At 36.8% G+C, this 25530-nt stretch overlaps 1 protein-coding gene across 1 annotated transcript in view; it reads left to right on the forward strand.

Moving 5' to 3' along the window:
* The window catches only part of SLIT3 (slit guidance ligand 3), a 488331-nt gene that overhangs the window by 279431 nt on the left and 183370 nt on the right, over window positions 1-25530 (forward strand). Inside the window, exon 5 of the mRNA XM_075209818.1 lies at window positions 16693-16764. Within this exon, the coding sequence (XP_075065919.1) occupies window positions 16693-16764 (72 nt within the window). The remainder of the gene's footprint in view (window positions 1-16692; window positions 16765-25530) is intronic.

A 25530-nucleotide genomic window follows, 5' to 3' on the forward strand; every position in this document is an offset into this window, starting at 1 on the left:
CTATATTCTTTACTTGATTGCATTCCTGTCTAAAGGTGCATTCAGTCCTTAATTTAGGCTAATTTTAAAGAAATTTACATTGTAAAAAAGAAAAAAAATGTTTAAACAAAACATTCCTTTATTTCCCTAATTTTCCTCCACCCTCTCTCTTAATGTAAGTTTAAAAATTGTCAAAATGACATACTAATTCTTTCTGTTTTTGTCTTTTTATCATTGTTATATTGTTGGACATATTGTTTGTTCTTATGGATGTGCAAATTGTCATTTCAAAATAAAAAGTAAATAAATAAATAAAAAACAAAAAAAAAACAAAACACAAGCTTACTTTTAGAAATTGCAAAAAAAAATTAAGGATAAATAAAAAATAAAGACCTTTAGTGTTGTCTGTTTTTAAAATAATAACTAAAAAATGCTTTCCTAGAAATTCCATTCTGAAGCGCTTATTTATTTTGTATATTTTTGTGATTTCCTGGCAGTTTCTTTGTACGTCATGTCTGAGCATCACAGTTTACTAAATCTGTATTGTGTTATCAAGTATTTTGGCCTTCCTTTGAGTTTGGTGTAGTATATTTGAAATTCTATAGCAAACATTCTTTAAAGGATATTTTGCTTTAGTAAAATATTGTAATACCGGAGGAGGAGAAGGAGGGGAATTTTTGCTGTGTTATTAAATACTGTACTGCAGTAATCATATACTTAGTAAATATAAATTGTGCTTATGCATTCTTGATGTGTGAGTCAGTACGTGCGTTGTTTATTTCAAACATATTTGCACATTTTCGGCCTGATTAGTTAAGGAGTGTAAATGACGATACATTGTGTATTTTGCACACAATTACTCTGCGTATGCCCAGAACCAGAGTATGGAGAAACGTCCAATTCATAATAGAGCCCAAAGGACCCTTAATACAGCCTACAATTTCAGAGGTGGAACTGAGAGTGAATTGGGAGTATGCGCATAGTAAATGTACAGTAAGAGCGTGCCAAGCACATGAATAGAGTGAGATTCAAGCTTTGGGCATCTCTAAGGTACATGATTTTTAGTCATATCAATTGCACCAGCTACAGGTCTGGTGTAAGTGTCGAATACTAATGATGACGGCTGTGTATGCATGCTGAAACATGTGTTTGCAATCCAGGAGCAACTGTAAAAATGTATTATATGTACAGAAGACATTAAGAACAACCTAATGTATTTGTTGGAATAAAAAAACAAACTTTTTTTTACTGTTTTGTCATTAATGTTTCTTTTTCTGTGCATTCTCTTGGGACTTTATATGCCACATATTTATTAGATGTACCCTGCAGTGTCTTGTCTGTAGAGCAGAGCGGACCTAGACCCGTACTCATTAATATACGTATCTTTACATCCGCTCCTTGTTGAATACAGAAGTGTGTATACCCGATGTACATACGTTTTTTTGTTTTTTTTTAAATGCACATTACGTTCATTTTCGCATTTGTTAATGAATCAGGCTCTTTGGCTTTATGGGTGCTGTTCCGTCTATATTTGTGGGTGATTTTTCATTTTGACTTAATAGACAAATCAATATTGCAGCTCTCACTAACATGATAAAATGTAAATATGGAAATTTACATATTTTCATGAGTTACAATGAACATTTCAATAAACCTTATGTACTATGAAGGTTTATTTTACATTTCATTGATTACAACAATTACTTGAAATATGATGCTACCTTCGCATGAGTTCTCAAAAAAAACTGCATGATGCTGTAGTCTATGAAAATACTGATAGTTGATCTCTGAGGTAGTCACATAGCCTTGTGTAAAAATAACCCAGAGTGGAAAAACACAGCATACATGAGAGGAGTGCAGCCAGCCAGTCAGTAAATCTAACATGTTGCACTACACACCATTTATTATTATTGATGTTTTGTCCACCCACTCCATTACATAATTACATGAGACCCTCAGCATGTGGTTTCTGCTTCAGTATTCATTAGATTTAGTGGTTTTGTATCTCCTATCAGTTGGGCATCTGTCTACTATGCTTCCATTTAAGGAATTTAGCAATTCTAGAGGCAAATTAGCCCTTAAGGGTGTATTGTAAAGTACTGCTACAATATGAAACAAAAAAAGAAGCTGATTGAGGGTTGGATATATTTCAATTTGCTTTCTAGACATCAATAGTCACAACCATCATAGAGGAAATCACAATTTTCCAGTGAAGCGTGAATTAATCTTGATGGATCAAAATATTACCAGATTTAATATAAATGAGTGGAGATGCTTAAATTGTGTAACATTGCTTCTCAAACAGGTTCATTGAATTGGTTCTAAAGTTTGAAAATTCAATGGATATTTTAGAGCTTTTAGATCAATTTAAAAAAATCAGGCTAAATTTGAGCAAGGCGAATCTATTTGCTTCTGCCAGAATTAACCCTAGTCTGTATTGTATGGTAGAGAATTTAGACTGATGAATAAGATGAATATTTGCCATGTAGTGCTGCATAATATGTTGGCACTATATAAATAAAGACTCATAATAAAACAAAATAAAATAAAATTAATTCTTTGGCAGAAAACTAGGCAAACCTGCACAGACCAAGGTGCAGAGAGTTTTTGTACACCATCTGGAAATGAATCCTGCAATGTGTCCTGGCATATATAAAGCTACAGCTTAAGCTTGCCCATTAAAGTCCACCTGTAAACTACACTTAGTAAAAGCAGTCACCTTGAAGCCTAAACAAATAATAAATAAATAATGCAGCCGATCGATACACAGCCTAACGGTAAGTGAACTGATAAGATGAATATTGGTGCAGCGCTTACAATGGCTGCCTCTTCTTTATGCAGGTGAAAGATACTTTATAAAGGGTTCACTTCATTGTCTTTTAATTATTGAGGCAAGTGTGCTTTAATTATTGAGGCAAGTGCATATCTTTGTAGTAATAGTCACTTGCATGATGTAAGCATAGGTAAAACCAAGCTAGCTCAGTTGTTAGCATAGCTCAGTACAAGTTGCAGGAAAAGCTTGCATTCCTTCCGTACATGTAATAAATGAGGGGGATTTTCATCTTTAGAGGTGACATTTTACATGTCTGTAGTGCAGAATTCATTGAAAGTGTTCTGCGTATTTTATTTATTCATTGACCTTGAGATTCTATTAGAGATAATGATGGACAATCTATAAAGCATTGTATGCTGAGCACATAATGCGACAGAAAGACATGTGGTATTTTCTTGACGGAATGATGTACACAGAAGGTTGAGTCACACCTTTCATAGCTATATTTAACCTCTGGCTTACCACTGAATATATATATATATATATATATATATATATATATATATATATATATATATATATATATATATATATATATACATACACACTCTGTTTGGATAAATTGTATGTGACTTTGAACAGGATGTTTAGATAGGCATTTATAGGCTTTTAGTGACAGGTAAATTCCAGCACAGTGTTCAGGATCTGGTTAACTTGCATAACTTTTGCACTGGGGTAGCTAAGGTGACATCATTGTGTTGAGACCAGGAATTGCCGTCATTGAACAAGCAGTAGCCAGTGTGTCCAAGTTGGGAAGGCCTTGGGAGTGACATTCGGGGGCATTTTTACACAGCAGCTGGAGAGATAGGCATTAGGGAAACCTAAGGGAGAGAGATAGAAGTGGCGTCACTTGAAGTGAAATTATCCAATATTCATTTTTAAGTGCAAATGAAGGTGTACAAGTTGCCTAAACATAGTGGGGCTCATTCATGACATGCACTAAATGCGTCCTGAAAATTGCTTTGGTTTTGCACCATAGTACCTATATGATACACTCTAAGGTGCATGCCTACTTCTACTTTCTGGTGTCTCCACAAATTATATATGTGACTAGATGTGTGGGAAGGCTGGAAAAGCTAAAGAGCTGCACTGTGCAAAAGTTTAAACGTCACACTAAAGTCTAACCTCCTACCTCTTTAGAAATCACATTTCTCTTTATATAAAATCGTGGTGAAACGAGATATTAATATCACCCTAACCCAGTGGTTCCCAAACTTTTGCAGTTCGCGGCACCCTTAGAGTCTCCATAATTTTTTCAAGGCACTCCTCCAAAATAATTACCGAGCAGTCCTGTTTTTAGAAGTAGTTGGGTCAAGAAAATGTAATAAGTATTTAGGTCAGGACAGAAATACTTATTTAGTTGTATGCAAAAATGCCCCTATGCATCCAGACACTCTGCCCCTTCTCACGCTGTCCCCCCTGCCACGCTGTCCCCCTCCTCTGCCACGCTGTCCCCCTCCTCTGCCACGCTGTCACGCTGTCCCCCTCCTCTGCCCTCTGTCACGCTGTCCCCCTCCTCTGCCCTCTGTCACGCTGTCCCCCTCCTATGCCCTTTTCCACAGGGGTGCCGCGGGCCAGCCAGATAAAAAACAAACAAAATTTAAGATAAAAATATGGGGGATCTGCGCTTCCCACGTGGAAGAGAAATAGGGCAGCCTAGGGGAAAAACAAAGGAGATGGTCTGAACCTCCTAATGATGCCAAAACAAAAAACTGAATTCCCCAGCGCAAAGGGAAGGGAAAGGGAATAGATATTTAAGAAGAGATATGAGTCAGAGAAAATAGATTTACTTAAATGTATTGCAAAACTAAACACAATAGATGAGCTAACAAAATATTCTATTGTAGGGCAAACTTGCTGTTAAAAACAAATAAATTGAGCACTTTGTTAGTCAATGTTATAACGTTGGAAAACTGGAGATATATGCCGAGAACTCTGTAGGTCTCTAGCACAAGGGCATTAGCCGCCTGTCCATAGATGGATTGGAATGTCATGGGTTAAATCACGAAAAGGTCCGTTCACAGGTCTGGGAAGGGTGGGTAGTTCACATACCTTCCTCCCCAGGTTGTCTGTCCGGATGCTCCTAATCCAGGGTCAATTTAACATATGCAGATCCCGCTCTCAACCGGTAACTTCTCCTCGAGACCTCCTCTCTCACGCAGCTTGTCAGTCCAGAAATCCGCGTGGTGCCGGGACCCAGCATCCTCCTCTCTCAGTGAGAGAGGAGGATGCTGGGTCCTGGCGCCCGGCGCCGCGCTGATTTATACGTTTTTTTTGTTTTTTTGCTTGCTGGCCCGCGGCACCCCTGGAAGCCGCGGCGCACACTTTGGGAAGCGCCGCCCTCGTTTCTCACAAAATGTGGATTATAGCTTTATACTTTTTATAGCCCTTGCTTTTGTTCCCCAACACAACAGAATACCACTGCAGTGTCTAATTACATGTGGATAAGGGGCCATTGTAGCTGATTGTAAATATGTATATTGTTTATTGTATCTTGTTGATATTGCATGGAAGCTGTTAGTCATTGTCCTTAAAGTGAAGCCACATGGGTTATGGGTAAGGATAAGATTGCAGGATACAGGTGAGGGGGAAGGGCAATTAGTATTCATTGTTCTCAACATGACTAGTTCAGACATTTTGTCTAGAGCCCAGCAGGGGACCTTCTGTGGAAGTACAGCTCATCTCCACTCCCCCTCCAACCCCCTGATACAGCACCCACCAATGATTAAGAGGGATAGACCCAGGGAGGGGAAAACATTGTGAAAAATAGATATAAGGAGCCACTCCAGGGAAAGCTGGTACTTGAATTGGCAATGTTCTGGGGGTTTGGTTTTCAGAAAACTGAGCCTGAGCATCTCTATTTCATTTTAATAGTATTGCTCAGCAAATCAAAATCTCGGTTTTGTACCCTTTGACAAAACTATTTCACCGGTATGCCAATTCCGTATTTTGTAAGGAACACAGTCACTCCTCCGAACTTTTTGCATTAGTCTTAAATTTTAGTGCAAATTTTTGCTGCTCTGCAAATGCTGTCATTTTGCACCACAAACTCATGTACTTTGGCGGAAGTCTAGATGCTTAAGTGCAGATTGAGGCGAGTGATGTCTCAAAAGAGAATTTTGCTTTACACTGTTGGCAACTTTGCGCATTGCAAATACGGTCCGGTGAAGGCAGCAGTTTTCTGGGCTGAAACAATATAATATATATATATATATATATATATATATATATATATATCATGCATCTATCATTAGTTCACCAGTTGCTAATGATGAATTTTAACTCAGGCACAAAATCCCTCTTTCCACAGTGTGTGTAGATGACTGGTACACTTTAATTATATTTATATATGGTAGCCCATTGTAGAGAGCCAGTACATTACATTTCATATTGTAGTAACAATATGAATGACCTTGTTGGCTGCATTCTAACCGTCACTAAACAATGCAAGTATGTTTAATACTTTATAGATTAAATTTTACAGTACATATTTCTTATGTCAATAAGTCAGAATGTAAATCCAAATAAATTTGGTGCACCAGTAAAAATCGTTTGTTGGACAGTACCATGAAATACACTGGATCAGTATTCTTGGTGGGCTGCACACAGATATGCAGCTTCTTGTAATCTGATGAACAAACATGAACCTTTCAGGAAGTAGCATTAGATAGCAGTGCTTATGGTTTACAGGGATGTTTTCGCTACATGAATAAAATTGGATTAACTTCATTCATTGCAACTATAGTCTGTAACAATAGACAGAGCTGCCAAATTTATATAATTTCAAATGATGCTTAAACCACAAATTGCATGAAATGAACATTTTGGCTCTAGGCAAATAAAAGGAAATGTCACAAAACGTATTATATGGCCAAAACCATCACTCTGGTACAATTGAATTTTACTCTGTCCGTGACTGCTGTTCTCTACTATTCTGTTAATGTATTACATGTATAACTATATTCCTTTTTGCATTTGAATTCTCTTGTTTTTCGTCATAGTTCATTTGGAACAGGACTTTGTTTTATTTAGCTTTACTTATCATTTCTTCACCATGACTAAAGTTCACAGTTGCAGTTGGCAATAGCAAGATTTATTGTGTGCTTATATTACATATAAAATTTTGTGGAAACTAATTTAGAGCGTACATTTTGAATGGCCATTAATGTGATAAAGTGTTAATGTGACAGTAGTTCCATTCTTCACTTTCAAAGGAAAATATAGCAGTATTCTATAAGAGACCATTGTAGCAAGATTCCAAAGAACACTGCGTAATATTAAAATATGCGATCACACTGACTTCCAGCAATATTACAATGTAAAATTTATGACTGTTCTCGTAAGCCGTAATTAACATTTTATTATTAAATGTGATCAACATTTCCTTTAGACCAGTATCTGAAATTAGAATAGTTAATGTCAAAGTGTGAGTTAGATAAAGGTATTGATGCAATTTCACCACCAACAAGAACACTTCTCATCTTTGTAAAATGATGCTGCTTTAAAGGCATAGGGGCCTATTTATGAAATAGTGGCGATATGGAAGATTTATCGCAGCTATAGAAAATCTCACCGCTATTTATTAAGAAATTTTAGCTGGGGCAGGTGATCGTCGCTCGGCTCCCCAGTGATACAGTCTGGCAGGGGTAAGGCGCAGTAGAACTGTAAACATCTGATATAACTGGGAATTGTGTATCTTTGCTATTGTTTGTAATATATATACATATATATATATATATATATATATATATATATATATATATATATATATAAATATATATGATATGGGTATCAAGTTTGCAAGTTTTGTGTTCTAAATTGTAAATGTCCTTAAGCACTGATTGGCTACAGGCTGGTAACTGATATCCTTTTTTAATGTTTTTATTAGACATGTGACATGCAATGGGGTAACCAGCCCTTATACCTGTTGTCGGGGGTCAATGGAGGACACTCAGTCACGCAGTTGAACCCCATACGTTTACTTACAGTGAATGCAAGCAGGCCGGTCCCATAGTGGGCTACCTTGGACTGGGTCACTCACTGCATTTTTTTCCTTTAAAGTGTTCCTAATAGGCTACCGAGTCGAATCTTGCCCCCCGTGCTGAGATTTGCCAGCCCTCCCCATAATGTAGGTGCAAGGTAGCATCCAAAAGACACTGCCGTAGTTGGCAAGGGGATCATTGGAATCAATAATCCTCATACTTATTTACATACTTTTACTGGTGTTTAAAAAAGTTTCCTACATGCATAATTTGTAACTCCAGTGGGTAACTGGCCTAAATATAACTCTCTATGCATTTATCTGTACACATATAGAATAAAGTACGAATGTGAACTTTTACATTGAATAATTCTCATTCGTGGAGAAGGGGAGGTTTCAGTACATTAGTAGTTCATACATAGACAGCTGCTACTATATGTACAGAAATGTATGGACATTGTAGTAAAAAGGCATTACTGACTACCTCATCTGTTTCAGTTACCACATATGTATATTCATTCTTCTACTGTGAAAGTACTATAAAACCATTCTGTACCCAGTGAGGGCTGATTATGACCTCTATGCTATGAGATGTCTGCACTAAGGGAAGGGAAGCATTCACTAATACATTGTCAGCAATGACTTTTACAATCCCCCTTCTGCTCATTGCTTTGAACATAAGCCAAAAAACCTATTATGGCTATAAATGGCATCCTCTGGCATAAATCTAATTAAACTATTCAATTTAATTAAGGTATTGACATCTTTAATTGATACCTAGAAGACGAGGCCATTTTCATAACTGTTTTCTACGTGCTTGCTGCTGAAGGAAAAAAAAGATGTCTGTGTAAAAATGTTATGGATTCAGCTAAGGCTCGTCATCCCCAAGGAGCACTTCCTCCCAGTTACCTTGATTTAGAGCCAACTTCTCTTCTGAGTGCATCTCCATTAAATGGATCTGATGTATGCCTGGCTCAAACTTGCATCAGCTTCTCTTATGATCAATAGTAGAATATTTATATTAATAAAGCACTAAGCTAATTAAATGAAGAAGTCTTCTGGGTAAACTTAAGACACTTGGCGGCCAGTAAGGAATAAATCTAACAACGTTGTATTAAAAATCCAGTCAACACTGCACGGCACCAAAGCAGTTCATTATCTGGCCACGTTCTAAGTACAGTATAAGATGACCACAGCTATCACGGCTAATGCTTGCAGAGACGTACTATGGGTATGACATAGTATATTTTTCAGAAATTGAATGTCTATAAATACAGAGACATACCACAGATTTTAGGTAAGGGATGATCATTATTGCCTTCATGTTTAAAGCACCAATGCTACTAAGTGGTAATCTCTACAGAAGCTATTGTACCACTGGCTGCCAGTAGATGTGGTTGAGATCTTTGTAAAATACTTTCTATAGACTTCATAGTCTATGAATAGAGCTGCGGTGACTAAAGTAAAATCATTTTGCCGTATGGTGTGGTTGGGGGCGGACCGGGAACACTTAAGGCCAAATTAATAGTTTGGTCATCTCTTCTAGGCTCTATTTTAGGGCATTAGGGTTCTGGAAGGCATGTTATATACAAGTAACCTAATTAGAAATGGAACTATCATTATTTTAAGTGATTGTATTTTTATTTAGATTTAAAAAAAATAAATAAATAATATAAAGTGCTACTGCTTAAAGCATCCAATCGAATGTCTAAACTTTTCTTTACAAATTGGATTGGCTGCTATGGGCATCAACACCCTTTCTACAGAGTTTCGTAAAAATGTCCCCCATTATGTCTGCTTATGTTTCTGTAAAGCATAAATCATATTGCTCACCTGCAAATCTACAACTGAATGATTACAAAAATAATCAAAGTTTTGAGTAGTCAACTTGAAGTCCATCCTAATGAGTTGCAATGGTGGGACAGTAAGAGAGCTGTGCATAAAGAATGCACTCAAAGATCAATGACTTGAAGCAAAGCAGATTGTTAAACTGCTACAGAAAATGATTACTTCAAGTTATTGCTGCTAAAAGTGGTTCTACAAGCTCCTGAATTAGGGGGTGTACTTATTTTTTTCACACATGGATTCTTCACATATTTCTCAATAAATAATGATAAAGTAAAAATTGTAAAATCTGTATATCTGTATATAAAAGTATCATCTGTCACATGAGATTATGGGGCATATTCAATTGTTGGCGTTGCTGCGTAAAGTAACGTGGTGCGTGCACTATTACCATCATTACGGTAATAGTGTGCGTAAATACCATTATTACGGTACATTTCTCGCTGGATTTCAGTTTGCGGCTCAGGGAGCTGCGAGCTGAAATCTGGCTTAGGATTACCGTAATAACGGTAATACTTTTTCCACTGCGGAAACCGCCAACAATTGAATATGCCCATATATGTATCAATACCTGTATGTATATATGTAGATGTATCTTTATGTATTTGGCATCACAATATATTGCTTTCCTCTTATACAATCGCCTCACTTTCAATTTAAATCATGAAAACAAGTAGGATAACTCGCGTTTGCATTGGGTAGAGCTTGGAATTATGGCCTCTTCTGGAACATATGACATGACTGAAAGGAATGTTTGGCATCAGTAAGACCTTGCTTTAGATTGTATCAGTCTGGAGAAAAAACAAAGGTTTATGGATTTGAATTGTGCCATTTTTCACTTACATCTAGTAGTAATTATTATGCATAATTTTGTTTACCTCTCATAGATTGAAACTGGCTGTCATAGTATTATAAACATCTCTTCCTTTTTGACTCATCTTTTTAATTGAATATCCAATAGTGTCCGTTCATAGGCACACTTGTGTAGTATAATGGAACAAGGGTAATTGTTAGTCCTGCTGTCTTATTATTGAGGGATCTTCTACATGTCATTTAGTTTACAGACACGTTTCGGAATAATGTTTGCATTATTCTGGAACCTGTCACTCTTCATTACAATTCTCAACACGCTTCCCCTTTCTCCCAAGTGCAGAGACAGCCTTATTTCCCTTCCTAAGTGGGCCGACTGCCCATTTTTAATCCATGACTCATAGATGCTGTCCCTGCTCTCCTCTCTATTTGAAATTAATGTTATTACTTTTGTTTCCCTCAAATTATATTTTCTTATACTGTGAGACAAACAAGAAATATTACTTACGCAATATCACAGTGAAGGTCAGTAATTCGGCTGCCCATATTTGCCATCTAATTTCTCTATAGTGTCTAGAAATAAGTGACCAAATAAAGGTGTATGCTGCTCAGAAGAAATCAAGTAATAATAGTAATGTAGTGGGAGAGGGACTATAGATGGAAAAGGCATTGGATTGTGGCCATTTCTGAAGTCTGAAACCAATTAGCACCTTCTGGTGTGTCTTAATAAGCAGGGAATGATCGCTATGGATCTGAGAGATGACACAATCCAGTCATTCAGTGCAATCATTGTTCATTAATCTATTGAAAAATCGATATTTAGTGTGTGCGACAAAAGACAATATATATATATATATGTGTGTGTATTTTATGTGTGTGTGTGTGTGTGTATATACATATATATATATATATATATATATATATATATATATATTTGTGTACAGATCAATTGATAATCTAATTGTTTATCGTGCAAAAGTTTCATCCTAGTGTGATTGAACTGGAGGTGATTTAATTTAATTTATTTTATCAATCCTACAACTGCCCCACATTGCACATACACTGCAATGTCATCTGTCAGATCAAAATTGTAATGTGTGTGAAGTGATCACAATTTTTTTTTAAATTTACAGTCTGATTAAAAACAATCAAATTGTAATGTGCTCCTCAATTATATATTTGTGTAATTGTACAGACATATCATTTTTGGGGGGAAGAAGTGATGCCTCTGTGGCCATTTCAAGTTAGTCCAGAGCAAATATTTTCATTTTGGTAACCTGTTCATAGTCCATATACAGGGAAAATACACTGTTCTCCTCTGATCTCCCAATCCAGCAGGTGCTGTGATGGTTTTAAAGATCCAGCAGAGTGAGTCTTATTCCACCTATCTCACTAAATTCCACTGATATTTACATTTTTAGTTTTCAGCAGATATTTCCTTTTATTTTGTCATTTAGTTTATTTATTTCATTGCTGTTTATAAAGAGATTTTTAGTACCAAACTATATACCTATATTGCACTTTGATATCATATAACAACATGTAAAAACTATATATATATGCATTATCATCATCATCATCACTTATTTATATAGCGCCACTAATTCCACAGTGCTGTACAGAGAACTCACTCACATCAATCCCTGCCCCATTGGAGCTTACAGTCTAAATTCCCTAACATACACACACACACAGACACACACAGACAGAAAGAGAGAGAGGGAGAGACTAGGGTCAATTTGATAGCAGGCAATTAACCTACCAGTATGTTTTTGATGTGTGGGAGGAAACCGGAGCAAACACAGGGAGAACATACAAACTCCACACAGATAAGGCCATGGTCGGAAATTGAACTCTTGACCCCAGTACTGTGAGAGGCAGAAGTGCTAACCACTTAGCCATCATGCTGTATGTATGTAACTTAAGGCATTATCTTTTTTAAATGGTATTTTTTTTTACAACAGTGTTTGTGCTTCCTTTGAGCATGTGCAGATTTTAGGGCACATACAGATTTTTATTTTATTAAATATAATTATTTGTCACAGCAGTCATTTCCCTAACTAATTTACTTAATAAATTGTGAATCTCAGGGTAGAAGGAATGTGTACAGCCTCTGGCTGAATATCTTTTTACCTTATGTTATTTTCAAATCTTTGAAAGCAGGCATGTCAAACGCAAAACCCCAATTGTGCCAAATAATCATAGTCTAAGATTGTGTGGGCTGCAAGAAAAGAGAAAGTCTGATATGTAATTTTGTAAGGTTTATTATTAAGAAAAAACAAGTTTAATGTTTTCTTCTTGAAGCTCGACACTGCGCTCTCCATGATGCTTGTGCTCCCCTTCATCTGTCTCCTGTTTCACACTGCGCTCTCCATGATGCTTCTGCTCCCCTTCATCTGTCTCCTGTTTCACACTGCGCTCTCCATGATGCTTCTGCTCCCCTTTGCTTACCTATTTATTGCCTTCTTTCTTCTTTTCCGTTTTCTTTTCTCCTTCGTGTGGCTATTCTATGTGCACTTCTCACTGCAAATGGTAGGTGTGATAACGTCACAACTAATATTCAGCGTGAAGGGAGCAAGGAGAATAGTTGTTGGGTTTTTTACACCCCTGTTCTAAAGAAAAAAATCAGTTTCCAGTATTAATAATATTTTATTGATCGTTTTAATTTTATTTAGTGTGTTACTTAGTGGGCTTTTGAAGTCGTCCTTTAAAAATGGTTATCTGTTGCACAACTTGACCCTACATTGCATGAAATGACACCTTCTTCAAATTAATAAACTGTGCACAATATGGAAAAAGCACTTTTGAAAAATGTAAATCTTATGCTGCTAAGATCAAGGCTACTGTAGAATTGTCAGAGTTTAAGGAACATATGACGATTATTTTTTTGCATCAAGTTTATCCATCCTTGCCTACTTTCGACAACTGCATTCTGGGAGAGGGGCTTGAATAGAGGGCAGAAGGGGGCAGGGTGCGGCCAATCGCATCATTTTGGCCCCGCCTCCCGCAACGGAAATGCCATTTTGTCACATGGGGTGGGGCCAAAATGATGCGATTCACAGCGAATCGCGTCATTTTGCCCAGGCAATTGCGGGATGTGGGAGACTTGCCTGTTCTCCCAGGAGTCTGTGAGACCGACCCAAATTTCGGGAGCCTCCCGGACATTCCGGGAGAGTTGGCAAGTATGAGTTTATCCTTTTAGTCATGACTATATGTATACCATATGGGCATTAAGAGGTGCAGGTCCATGGCATCCAGGGCAGGTCCAGGCCATCTATGTTGGCAAAAATACGACTTCTCTTTGTTTTTATTTTCTTAGTCATTTGTTTTTGCTACTGGCCTTGTGCATAAACTATGTGTACAGAAGTCACAGTAACTGACACAAGTGTATCATCCACAAAGGAAAAACAGCAAATCAAACTGTGAATGCATATAAGTATTGTTACAATAGCTCTTCACTAAAGTGAACTTAAATCCACGTTAGTGTCTCTAAAATAGCAAATGATGCTTTCTTATTAAGTTATTGATTTCTTGTTCCCATTTTGTTTCCCCTCTATATTCTGGTATGTATATTGGTAACTCTCTTTAACCTACTTTGGATATCAGCTGAATGTGTCACCTCCTGCTCTTTGCCTGTATTGTCAATGGTATTAAGGAGGAGCTGTAATGTAAGAGGGAGACTGAAAGAAACAACAATTATGAAAACACTAAATCAAATGACAATAGATGTGAACTTTTCGGTTAATATCCGGATATTTAGGTTGATATGTGATGTGATTTTCCTTTTTGCTTATATTAGGACATGCTCTGTACAGAAATATAAAAAAAATTCACTAACACTAAAAAAGTAACTGATAGGCCAGTGCATATTTTATGAAATTTAAATACATATATTTTAATTCTAAATGAAATATTTCTTCTTACAAAAAAATTTGCCTTACATGTGTACTTTGATTGATTGTTTACTTTATCATAGGAGCCATTGATTTATTATGAATGAGTAAAGTGCTTCAGCACACAATGGATGGGAGGTAACAGAAACAAAGTCATTTTAATCATGACAAAAATAAAGTAGTATAAAATAAAGTGCATACCCCTGAACTTTTGTCTTTGTTGCATCAGTAATACCATTAAAGCTGTCATTTGGTCAGCCTACTAAAGGTATTTATGAAATCAATATACAGTTCTGGAGATTTATGGCCAAAGTGTTTTGAGCCAGAGGACATTGTCTCAGTAGAAAGTAATATTAATAACATTTACAAGCAAAGTGTCATCTGAAATAGATGGATTCAGTAATTCCCGTGAACAGGAGACATATTTTTTATTTTAATTGCTTAGGTCGCTTTAGTAGATTCCACAAGACTTTAGTGAAGCATTTTGTGGATTAGACGGCACATTAATAAGCAGGGTTATATGGAGCCCCAGAAATTCTGTTCGCTGTGACTAAATTTCAGCTCAACAATTTTGAATAACCACAAATTTATTTTCTGCTTGCAAATCATGATTGGCTTTGATTGGCGGATATCGGCTCCAAATCACTACACCCGCTTTCGTTAAGCCACCTATAATCCATGGGAGCAGCAGGGAGCATGCAAGCTATGGAGTTTTCTTGCTAGTTCCAAAAGAAAGTGTTTGTTTAAGAGTTCAGTTTTGTTTGTATTTAGAGAAGTGTGTGTGAATTAGTCTTCTGTTTGTTCTTTTATTAAGTTTTGTAATTAATTTGTTACTTTCCTTTTGTTTTTCTTTAGATATTTTAGATATAAGTTCATTTCATTTTTTTTTTTTTTTATACATCTCTATTTTTTTTAAAGACGAATGAGGATGCTGAATACAAGCTGACTTGGTTCCTCGGCCAGGCAGTCCCCTAATCTCTGTTAGCAGTGACTAAAGGGAAGCACCTTAGGTAGCTGGAGAGTCAGAACCTTCTGCTAAATTCACCAGCAGCACTCCCTGCTACAGAATTCAGTCTAACACCAGTGATTTGGCTCAGATTTTAGTAACTAGTGTTGTCTTTACAGACCTGGGGGTATATTGACAAACTGAGAGTCTGAAAAAGTGGAGATATTGACTATAGCAAACCAACAGATTCTAGTTATCATTTATTTAGCACATTCTACAAAACGACAGCTAGAATCTGATTGGTTGTTATAGGCAACATCTCCACGTTTTCAAACTCACAGTTTAGTAAATATACCCCCTGGGCAGCAATTCTCAAATCTTGAGTTCATGAAACTGTTGCCTAACAGAGCAGTTAGGCTTAAGATGATCCCATTTATATCAAAAGAGTGAGATTTTCCATTTTTATACTTAATTCCACTACAGCACTTGATATATTTGGTATTGCCTCTCTCTATGCCCAACCAGTACCTACCATCTTGATTTGAATCCTGCAATTACAAGACCAGGAGGAATATTTACTATATGGCAGGTTTGAAAAAGTTGAGATGTTGCCTATAGCAACCAATCAGATTCTAGCTGTAATTTTGTAGAATGTACTAAATAATTGATTAGTAGAATCTGATTGGTTGCTATAGGCAACATCTCCACTTTTTCAAACGTGCTGTTTAGTAAATATACCCCAGGACACTTACAGAAAAAAAACAAATAAAAAACTAGCGTCCTGTAAATTATACACGCAACCATAGGCACTTGTTAGTTAGCTCAGATGCCCAGGGGGAAGTGGCATGTGCTTATTTTACATGACCATGCTGCTGTGTAGTGTAGTCACATATTTATGTTTCTTATTAATCTTGGCACAATACCATCTTGGTCCATAGGCTTGTAATCTAGGTCCTTTGAGACACTAGCAACCTCTCTCCCTGGCATACTGGCCTACTCTCCCAGAATTTCTGTGAGTCCTCCTGGACTCCCAGGAGAGAAGGCCACCCTGCCAGGGCCCGCTTTTTTTTCTTCTGAAGTGGGCGCGCAAGGATGTGTATGACATCATCGCACAGTGGGGGTGGGACGTGATAGCATGAATCATGTCATCATGCCACCCACACTTGACCAGAGGGAAGGTCCAAAGAGTAGGGTAGGCCAATGTGTTTCTCTGCTGGGCATTAAAGTTTATTGCTTTATTTAATCATATTTAATATATTTTATTTTGTATGCAATTTGTCATAAATATTTGGGAAATATCTTCTATACAATAGACTAAAAACAAAATAAAATCAATTATGTGTTAAAATAGTTGGACACTAAAAATATATATAAATGTATAATCTATCATTTTTTGTTCTTTCAGGGACTTGAGTGAAAACCAAATACAAGGACTCCCCAGAAAAGCCTTCAGAGGAATAACTGATGTAAAGAATCTGTAAGTATTAATAAATAACATATATTTCACACCAGTTATACATATTTCCCGTGGGTTGGGTACAGTTTCCACTGCCAATGTGTAGGGCTCTCCATGCAGACACTAGTCATTATATGGCTACAAGACAATAGCAGAATGCCCAGAATTTTAAACACATAGATCAATTAATTTTAAACTTGTAGAGCATGCAAAATAATACTAATAAAACAAAATAAAGGTACAGTGTTAAGCGGTTTGAGAGAAAAGTCTGTCAAATCTTAGACATGGAAACGAGGATCTGTCTGAACTATAATTATTTTGCATGCTGTTGACTGTAAGAATTAGCTCTAAAACTTTTACTCGGTCTTACCTTCGACTTTACTGATACATGGGGTATCAGACATTTTTGAGACTGTCAGTGTGAAAATTACCCATATTACTTAAAACACTTCTTTGATGAACATGTCAAATTTTGATATAGTTATTAGAAAAAAAATATTTATGCATGATGTACATGTTGTAGGCTACTTCTTTTGTGACTTTGCAGATATGTGCATATGTGAGATTTGAACTTAAGTTTCACTAATTAAAATTAAAAATGTTGAATTCACTTTAAAAAAAATATTTTGAAATCTTTTTGAATTTAAGAAACTGCTTTATTGTCAAAATAATTACAAGCATTATTTAATGAGGTGGCGATAATAAATCAGGTATATTACTGCGGAACAAGTAAAATAGGCTTCCTCATGCAAATAACATAACAATGCTATCTAACCTGTTTCTTTTACTGGGAGATGCGATAAAGAGCCCTATCGTAATATCATCTGTAAAATGGCTCTTTGCTCATTGATAAATAATGACTCTGCATTTTATTCATGTATATGTCATTTGACATTTGTATTTGACATTTATATTACATATGTGAATTACAGCAAGTTTACGATAAGATTGAATCCTTATTGTACAGCGGGGTAACAGTATTATGTCCAGATATAAATGCAGCCTATTAAAATTGTCCCGTTTATTAAAATGAACATTGTTAAGCTTTTTATTCTTTCTTGCTTAATGATGCATGACCACACCCTATCCTAGGGTACATTGTCCCATTTCCCCAACCTCTAACGTTGGGAGTCTGTGCTGTCTGTGCATCTGCCCATACTACTCAAAAGCCTCTGCTCTTCCACCCAACCCAGTCACATCAGGGGCGAAAGCAGGATTTAGAAGGGGGGGTTTCCGCCCCCCCGGAAAAAAGAAAAAATATTGCAAGAGGGAGCTGCTGCGCATGCGCAGCAGCTCCATTTCGGCGCTGTCAAGCAGCATCTGCGGCAGTGCTCTATTATACTACAATACAGCACTGCCGCGGACGCTTCTTTGACAGCGCCGCGGCTGCTGTACAGTACCGTTGGTTCGCGGAGGGGAGGGGTTTCTGGAGAACCAGAAACCCCCCCTGCGTGCGCCACTGCACATAATTTACCCATGTCATCAGGTTTCAAAAACCCATTGCCAGTATGCATCATGTATAGAGAGTGTAAGGAATAACAGGAAACTGGCTTGAGAATTTAATTAAAAATACTCTTAAGGTTTAGGTAGCTTAGAGAAATATATTTGATGAAAGTAATCTTTTCTTTTAATACATCCAATGTCCACATATCATACTTACATAATTAATTGCTAAGTCAATGGTTACTCAGTAAACAGGTTTTTATGACATAGTTCTATACTTAGTTATATGCCTTTCACTGTCAGTGTTTCCTGTCACTCACCATCCTAACGACTCCTTTCAGCAAAAGTGCACTGTAAATAATGTTGTGTCACTGAGAGCATGGGTTCTGAAAATAGTTGGTATTCGACTTGGTTCCTGGGTGTGTGTTTGATTAGAATTCTCTCAACAACATCAGTGAGATTGGACCTTTTGACCCTCAGTAAATGAATTTCCTACTTGCAGACACTCTTTTTTTAACATTTTTTGGAAAAAAAAAATCCATTGTTTTTTAAAGCAAAAGTCGGTTCAACAAAGGTTGAAATATCTCCTCTGTCTGCTTACAGTAGAGACACTGCATATACGATGTGGTCAATCAGTCAGCAGCTATGTATTTATCCATTCAATAATTTTAGTGAACCATTTGTGTTCACTGAACTTTTAGAAATGTCATCGTTCTGTATAAACACATTTTTTAAGTAGAGATTATTTCCACAGTCGTTTTAATCCCATACACTAATTCTTTTTTTATATATATTATTTTTGTACATCCTTTGTATATATTATTTTTGTACTTTATAGGCTTTCCTTGCTCTACCAGCAGCCATCTCCACGATGCAAACCAACTTTAGTTGTGCATTGGCTCCGGGCTAGTGAATATTCGGTCTCGTCCAGTCCCTCTAATGAGCCTTTTGTGCGTTCCAGGTGTACTTAGGCAGAGAAGCGTATTTCTAGGACACCTTGTCCAATGTAAAACAGCTTGAAATAGGCAAAGTTTCACTTCCAATATAGGCAGTTTCAATGTCCCCTAACTCTCAAGATAAATTTAAGACACAAATGGGGCTAAAACAGACATTATTTTAAAAAGCAGAAGAGTTAATTTAGTTAAAGGCGTGGTTCTAATGTGGGGGGTTGGACTAGCAATGTGACACTTTTGCAGCTCTATGCCAGGGACAGTATCCCAATATGGTCCTATTACAATGCAACAACACTCTTCGAGAGAAACATATTTTGTCATTATTTTAAGTTATTATAAAACATAAATTATTTTGGTTCCAAATCTAACTTATGTTGATTTATTTATTTTTTTTCACTTCATGGGACATAGATTCCCAGTGAATGCGCAAGGGGAACATCTTCTCCAGTCATGTATTTGTGACTGTCAAAAAGGGCTTTTATCCATGAACACCTAGCAATGGTTTGAATTAAACTACTAAATAGCCTCATGGCCACAATGAACTCTAGAATTTCCATCATTTTTATGACGGTCACTCTCTTCTCAGCTTATTGAATTTGTCATTTGTTTCATTACATTTATTGCAAACCTTTTGTACAGAATAATTGAGATTCTGCATTGAACTTAGTGGGTTAGCACAAACTACCATGGTGAAGACTGTACAACAAGATAATCTGAGCCTTATTTGCCGGCCAATAAAGACTTTAAATAAACTGACTACATTCTTGGTGCAATTTAACCATGACATTTGATCTTCATTAATACATTTAAAGATTACATATTCTGTAAAGTTGTTGCAGTGACAGTGAGAGAGTTGGGATTTAATTTCCCTTTGAATCTTGGGATCTCTTTTAGATTACAGGACAGAATAAAATTAATATAATTTCATTATACTGGTTTTTTTTTCTTGCCACTAAATGGAAAATCAAAATATTAGAAATAAATGTCTCTTTACAACATAACTGTTACTGTTGCAGTATAGATTTATATATTAGAGATCAAGATATGGGAAATTGGATATAAATTATGTTTGCTATAGAGCTGCATTTGACATACATCATGAGTCTTACATCATTACTAGTGGGTGACCCTGCTACTTCCACTAGCAAACTCTGTCTCTAGATTCCTGCTTATTGCCATTCACATCATGATAGTGCCCCCATCACAGACAGCCCCCTCCTAACATAATAATACAAGTGGACAGGTAACTGCTTCCCACAAGATCAGCACACGTTACCAATCCCAAGCCTCTGATTGGCTTCACCTTGTTCAACCTCACCCACTTCAAAACTGCCGGACAAGCAGGACAGAATGATTGATGATAGAGAGGTGTTCTAACTCTAGTCGAATGCACCTTAATAAGTATATACATAAGTATATACATAGCAATAAAATAGAAAAAAAAAATAACTATTATAACAACTTATTTTTTTATTGTACACTATTTTGATGAATAAAAGACACTAGCATTGTTGAGTTTGTAACAAAATTCAGGAGATGCTTGATTCTTTTTAAGTAAAAGCACTGTAAAAATGCAATATATGTACATGTTACATTAGTGCAGCACAATGCAGATAAGTACTTCATTATGAATCCATGTGTTGTTTGTAAGTAGACAGCTGATTATTTAAAAGAAAAAAAAACAGTGTGCCGTAGTCCTTCGTGTCTCCTATCCATTCCTTAATTTAAGAGAATAGTATCTAGGTAAGAAAGTTTCCCTGCCCACTTAACCCTGGATTTATAATATACTGATGAAAAAAGAAAAAAGCAGCATATAATATATATTCAATGAATGGAATTGTGTTTAATTAAAGCATAAAATTACAGAAAAAGTTGCAGGGACAGAAAGATTGAGTACAAGAATTTCAGGACACGTGCCGTTACTTGTAAGTGCACTGAGAGTATAGTGAAGTAACAGCTTGCTCCCTGAAATGTTTATATTCCATCTTTCTCTCTCTTCCCAACTTTTTCTGTAACCTCACAGTTTAATTCAACACAATTCCAGGAACCGGATATTTATTGTGTGATGCGTTTTTAGTTTTTTTTCATTAGGTATCTGTAAGTCTAGGACAGAGGTGCGTCTAATGCTTTTGAAATGTCCCATAGTAAAAATAATCTTGAGTGAAAAAAATGACAGCTCCTGCAGTGCCACAAGTGGCCAGAAAGTGCGGAGCTGTCCCATACTTTCCCTTTCTATTACAATATTGTATAGAGTGCATATATCATTTCTTTATAACTTATTTGTATGCCATGAAATCCAATAATGTAATTCCATCGTTTATTTAGTCATTAGCCATGGTCTTCTTTAAGCACAAAGTATATTTTAACAGTGATTACTAGCGCTGACTTTACCTTGGTCTTTAAATGAGGGAGCAAAGATCCTTTAAAGTTTTAGATAGTTTTACAATGTATGAAAAAAACAGACACATTTTTGTCCAGATAGTCATGTTACTGTGTCTGAGGACCTCTATGGTACACGGCCAAATACAGCAATCACATATTTGTGGTTTCATAACACAATAAAATTGGATATAGATTTTCACAGAGTATGCGGTTTAGCTAAGTGAGTTTTACTAGCAGGACAATACACAATGCCGCGCTATTGCATGTTGCCCTGTGGGCCGACAGACTTCTTCTCATCTATCAGTGTCACTTAGTGTCACTGGCATTTTGTTAGCTGAAAAGACACACATGGGGCTATTAACCTGCACAATGGAATAGCATTATAATTCATTGGTGTTCAATATCGCTTTCAGGTGGGGACCTAAGTTGTCACACAAGGGGGGGGGGGGCATACCTCCACAGACCCTTATGATACAAGCAAAGCAAGTTTTGTTGTTTTTTTAGGATAAATTCACAGACTTTCTACATCAAGGTATTACCTTTTTAGGGAATGTAAATGCCCAAATATCTATGGGAAAGACACAAGTGGCATGTTAAGTGTAGCCTGAGAATAGAATGGGACAGTGCTGGATTGAGAGTTTAAGGTGATGGTGGGCAACCTGACTTATATACAGCCTCCAAGGGGGCCGCACAGATGAAGGAGAGAGAGCACACTGCACTCCCTCCTCCTCCGGCCACGTGGCCACACTGCACTCCCTCCTCCTCCGGTCACGTGACCACACTGCACTCCCTCCTCCTCCGGCCACGTGACTACACTGCACTCCCTCCTCCTCCGGTCACGTGACTACACTGCACTCCCTCCTCCAGTCACGTGACCACACTGCACTCCCTCCTCCTTCGGTCACGTGGCCACACTGCACTCCCTCCTCCTCCGGTCACGTGACCACACTGCACTCCCTCCTCCTCTGGTCACGTGAACTTCCTACACTGTGCCTAGAAGGACATGTGACATGGAAGTTGTCTTCTCCCACTCTGCCTCTTTCTCTGCTTCTTACAAAGCAGAGAATAAGATCAGGAGCAGCCAGCTGGGGCCGCAGGTGAAGGCTCCACAAGCCACCTGTTGCCCTCCACTAGGTTAAGGAAGCTGGAGGCAGTTCATCAGTGACATCATAACCAGGAATATAGTACATGGATGTGCAGGTCCTGCAGCCTTTTCACAGGGTTCTATTGAAAGTTGTGCAGCCACACTCTTGTGTTCTTTCCAATAGATATATTGGCATAGTTACTGACTACAAGGGTAACTCATAGATAGATAAAATTACATGAAAATTAATATATAATTTTAGATAATAATAAATAAAAAATAAATTAACTTTAATCTCTTGAAGAACAAATGGTTGGCCCCCAACTTTAAAAGACCAATTTATTGCAATATGAGTAACTTATCTATTTAGTTTCATAGTCTATCCAAAAATAATAGATTCTACGAAGCGAAGGGGCCACGAACAGCCAGTTTGTGAAATCACTGTGGAGGCATGTGGCTCAAACACAGACCACTTTTTCACACCAAATTAAACACAGAAGCCCTGCTCCTCCTATAGTCTATCACTTGACTGCTTGGAATGACAGACAAGTATCACCTGAGATGACTCTGTGCTGTGTATATTCTCACTAAGTCCTTTTCTTCTTCATGAACTGTACATTGCTGTGTAAATGGTATATGCTATATAAAGGTTTGCGTAAATACATCAATACACTGAAAGAAGCAATTGTTTGTGTAACTATAGCAACCATTTAATGTCACCTCAGGCCCTAGGCTATATAGGTCTTAAAAAAGAATATAGATATTCTGTGTTGCTGAAATCGCTTCTGCTGCTGGAATTAAAGTTGACACCCTGATAAATTGATATAAAAAGGTTTTACCATAAATTTTCCAGTACAACACAAAATAACAATATTCAGTAATCCCTGAATAATTAAGGTACATTGATTTTGGTCACTAGATGTAAAGCTTAATGTATGTAATGCAGATCCAGGGAGACCATAATTGATATTAGTATATATCATTATTAATACCTGCAAAACTTTTCACAGTATTTTAAACACCAGTCCATCTTTCCAGATCCAAAGTAATTCCAATTTGAGTGACCTTTTCTTCGATACTGACGAATGCTATGGTTACCTGTTTCAATAAAAAAAAAAAGCACAATACAGTATAATTAGTTTATTTCATTAAAGCTACTTGTCATTGATCTTTTTGTACATCTATTTTAGAGCTTTCCTTTGTAACATACTAGCTCATTCATACCCATTTATGGCACAACCTTAACTCAAGGAAGGCTTGTATTGAATATAAACGCAAAAACTTTATTTAACAGAAAAAGCTTACTTGGGACTATTAGCAGTTAAAGAGCAAATAAAGAAGGACGTTTTAAAGTGGATACATTTTCCACATCATCTCCAAATATATTTGCTGTAGGAATGATTTCCATAAAATAATTTAGGTGCTCTTATGGAAACTGCCTTACGCTTGCTTGTAGGGCAATTTGAATATGATTTAATGTCTGTGTTGAATATGCATCACTGGGTGAAGTCAGTATCAGTGCAGTGTAAATCATTGAACTGTTTAACCGCTGATTAAAAATTAGTATAATTGGTACATATACCTCTTTCTGGTTACCTAAAGAGAACTAATTATGATATACACAGTTGTTTAAAGGCCAAGAAATTAAAATATTCTTAAAACTTGCACATTGCATGTTGCTTTCAATTACAGGATGTCTGACACTTCTTGGCCTCAGATCTTAAGCAGAATTAATAGGACTTGTTCTAGGAATATTGGAATGCTTTAAGTCACAGTTTTGCAGGGCGGTATCATTGTGGCACCCCCTGAATGATTTTGCTCACCCCTTACATTATGTATTAAATTGACTATACATATATGCAAAATATCTGCATGTACTAAGCCTATGTATTGTGGTTTATCCTTAGGGGAAAGCTTTTGTCTTAAAAAGAAAAACAAATGTAAGTTGTTTAATAAAAAGCAGAGGGGCCTTGGGTGCAAGTGCCCTCTTGTTACATAAACCATCCGTCCATTAGACTAGTAATTCTATCTGGGCACCTTTGAAGGGTCAGAGGAGTGCACTTAACTTTTATAGCTGTACAGGTCTGGGGGTGTGGTGGCGAGGGGGTTTACTCATAAATACCATGTTAAGGATGTAACAGCCACAGCGTAGACCCAGTTCAACAGCTGATTTATCACAAAACTGAACAGCTTCTTCTCAAATGTGCAGCCCCAAATCTATAATTTCATTGCATTTTAACAAACTTGTTTCTTGCACTCTGAGTTCTAAAACGTATGCTGCAGTGATTCTCAATTACTAGTTCAAAGCTGTGAAGAGTTAGAGAAGAAACACATAATGACCGTTTCTGTGACAACACTAACAAATCTGTGTCTTCTTCGATATTTTTTTTCCCAGAGCCTGTTTTAAAAACACTTCTGTTGAGTGAATTTTCACTGGTATACAAATCCCCCTATTGTGATTCTTTTGTTCCTATTGTTCAGCGGTTAATTGCCCGTCACAGTCGCATTAAATTCCAGGATGGAGCCTTTTAGACAATGCCGCACAAAGTAATTCAATCATAGATATGTCAAGAAGTTCCTAACCATACATGACAATCCTCCGGAGTCACAATAAAGACTATTTGTGACAATTTAATAAGAAAAGCCATGGAGACATAAGCGAATGTCAAATAACACTGAAAAGGCCATTTCTAATGGAAAAGTGTGTTTTCTCCTATAGTCGAAAGCACTGACCCTTTATTGTAAATATACCTTCCGCTCAAGCCAGAATTACAATAACCAATCCATTTTAACAGAAAGTCATCGTGAAAAAATGTTCTGTAATCAGTCTTACAAAAAAATATCAAGTTCATGTTTTTATCTTTGCTTTATTGCTTTGTAATCATTGTGTGTTGTAGGTACTCTGGGTCTCTACAAGGCCTTGTA

Source organism: Mixophyes fleayi, chromosome 4 (assembly GCF_038048845.1).
Source record: "Mixophyes fleayi isolate aMixFle1 chromosome 4, aMixFle1.hap1, whole genome shotgun sequence".
In the NCBI taxonomy this organism is placed as follows: domain Eukaryota; kingdom Metazoa; phylum Chordata; class Amphibia; order Anura; family Limnodynastidae; genus Mixophyes; species Mixophyes fleayi.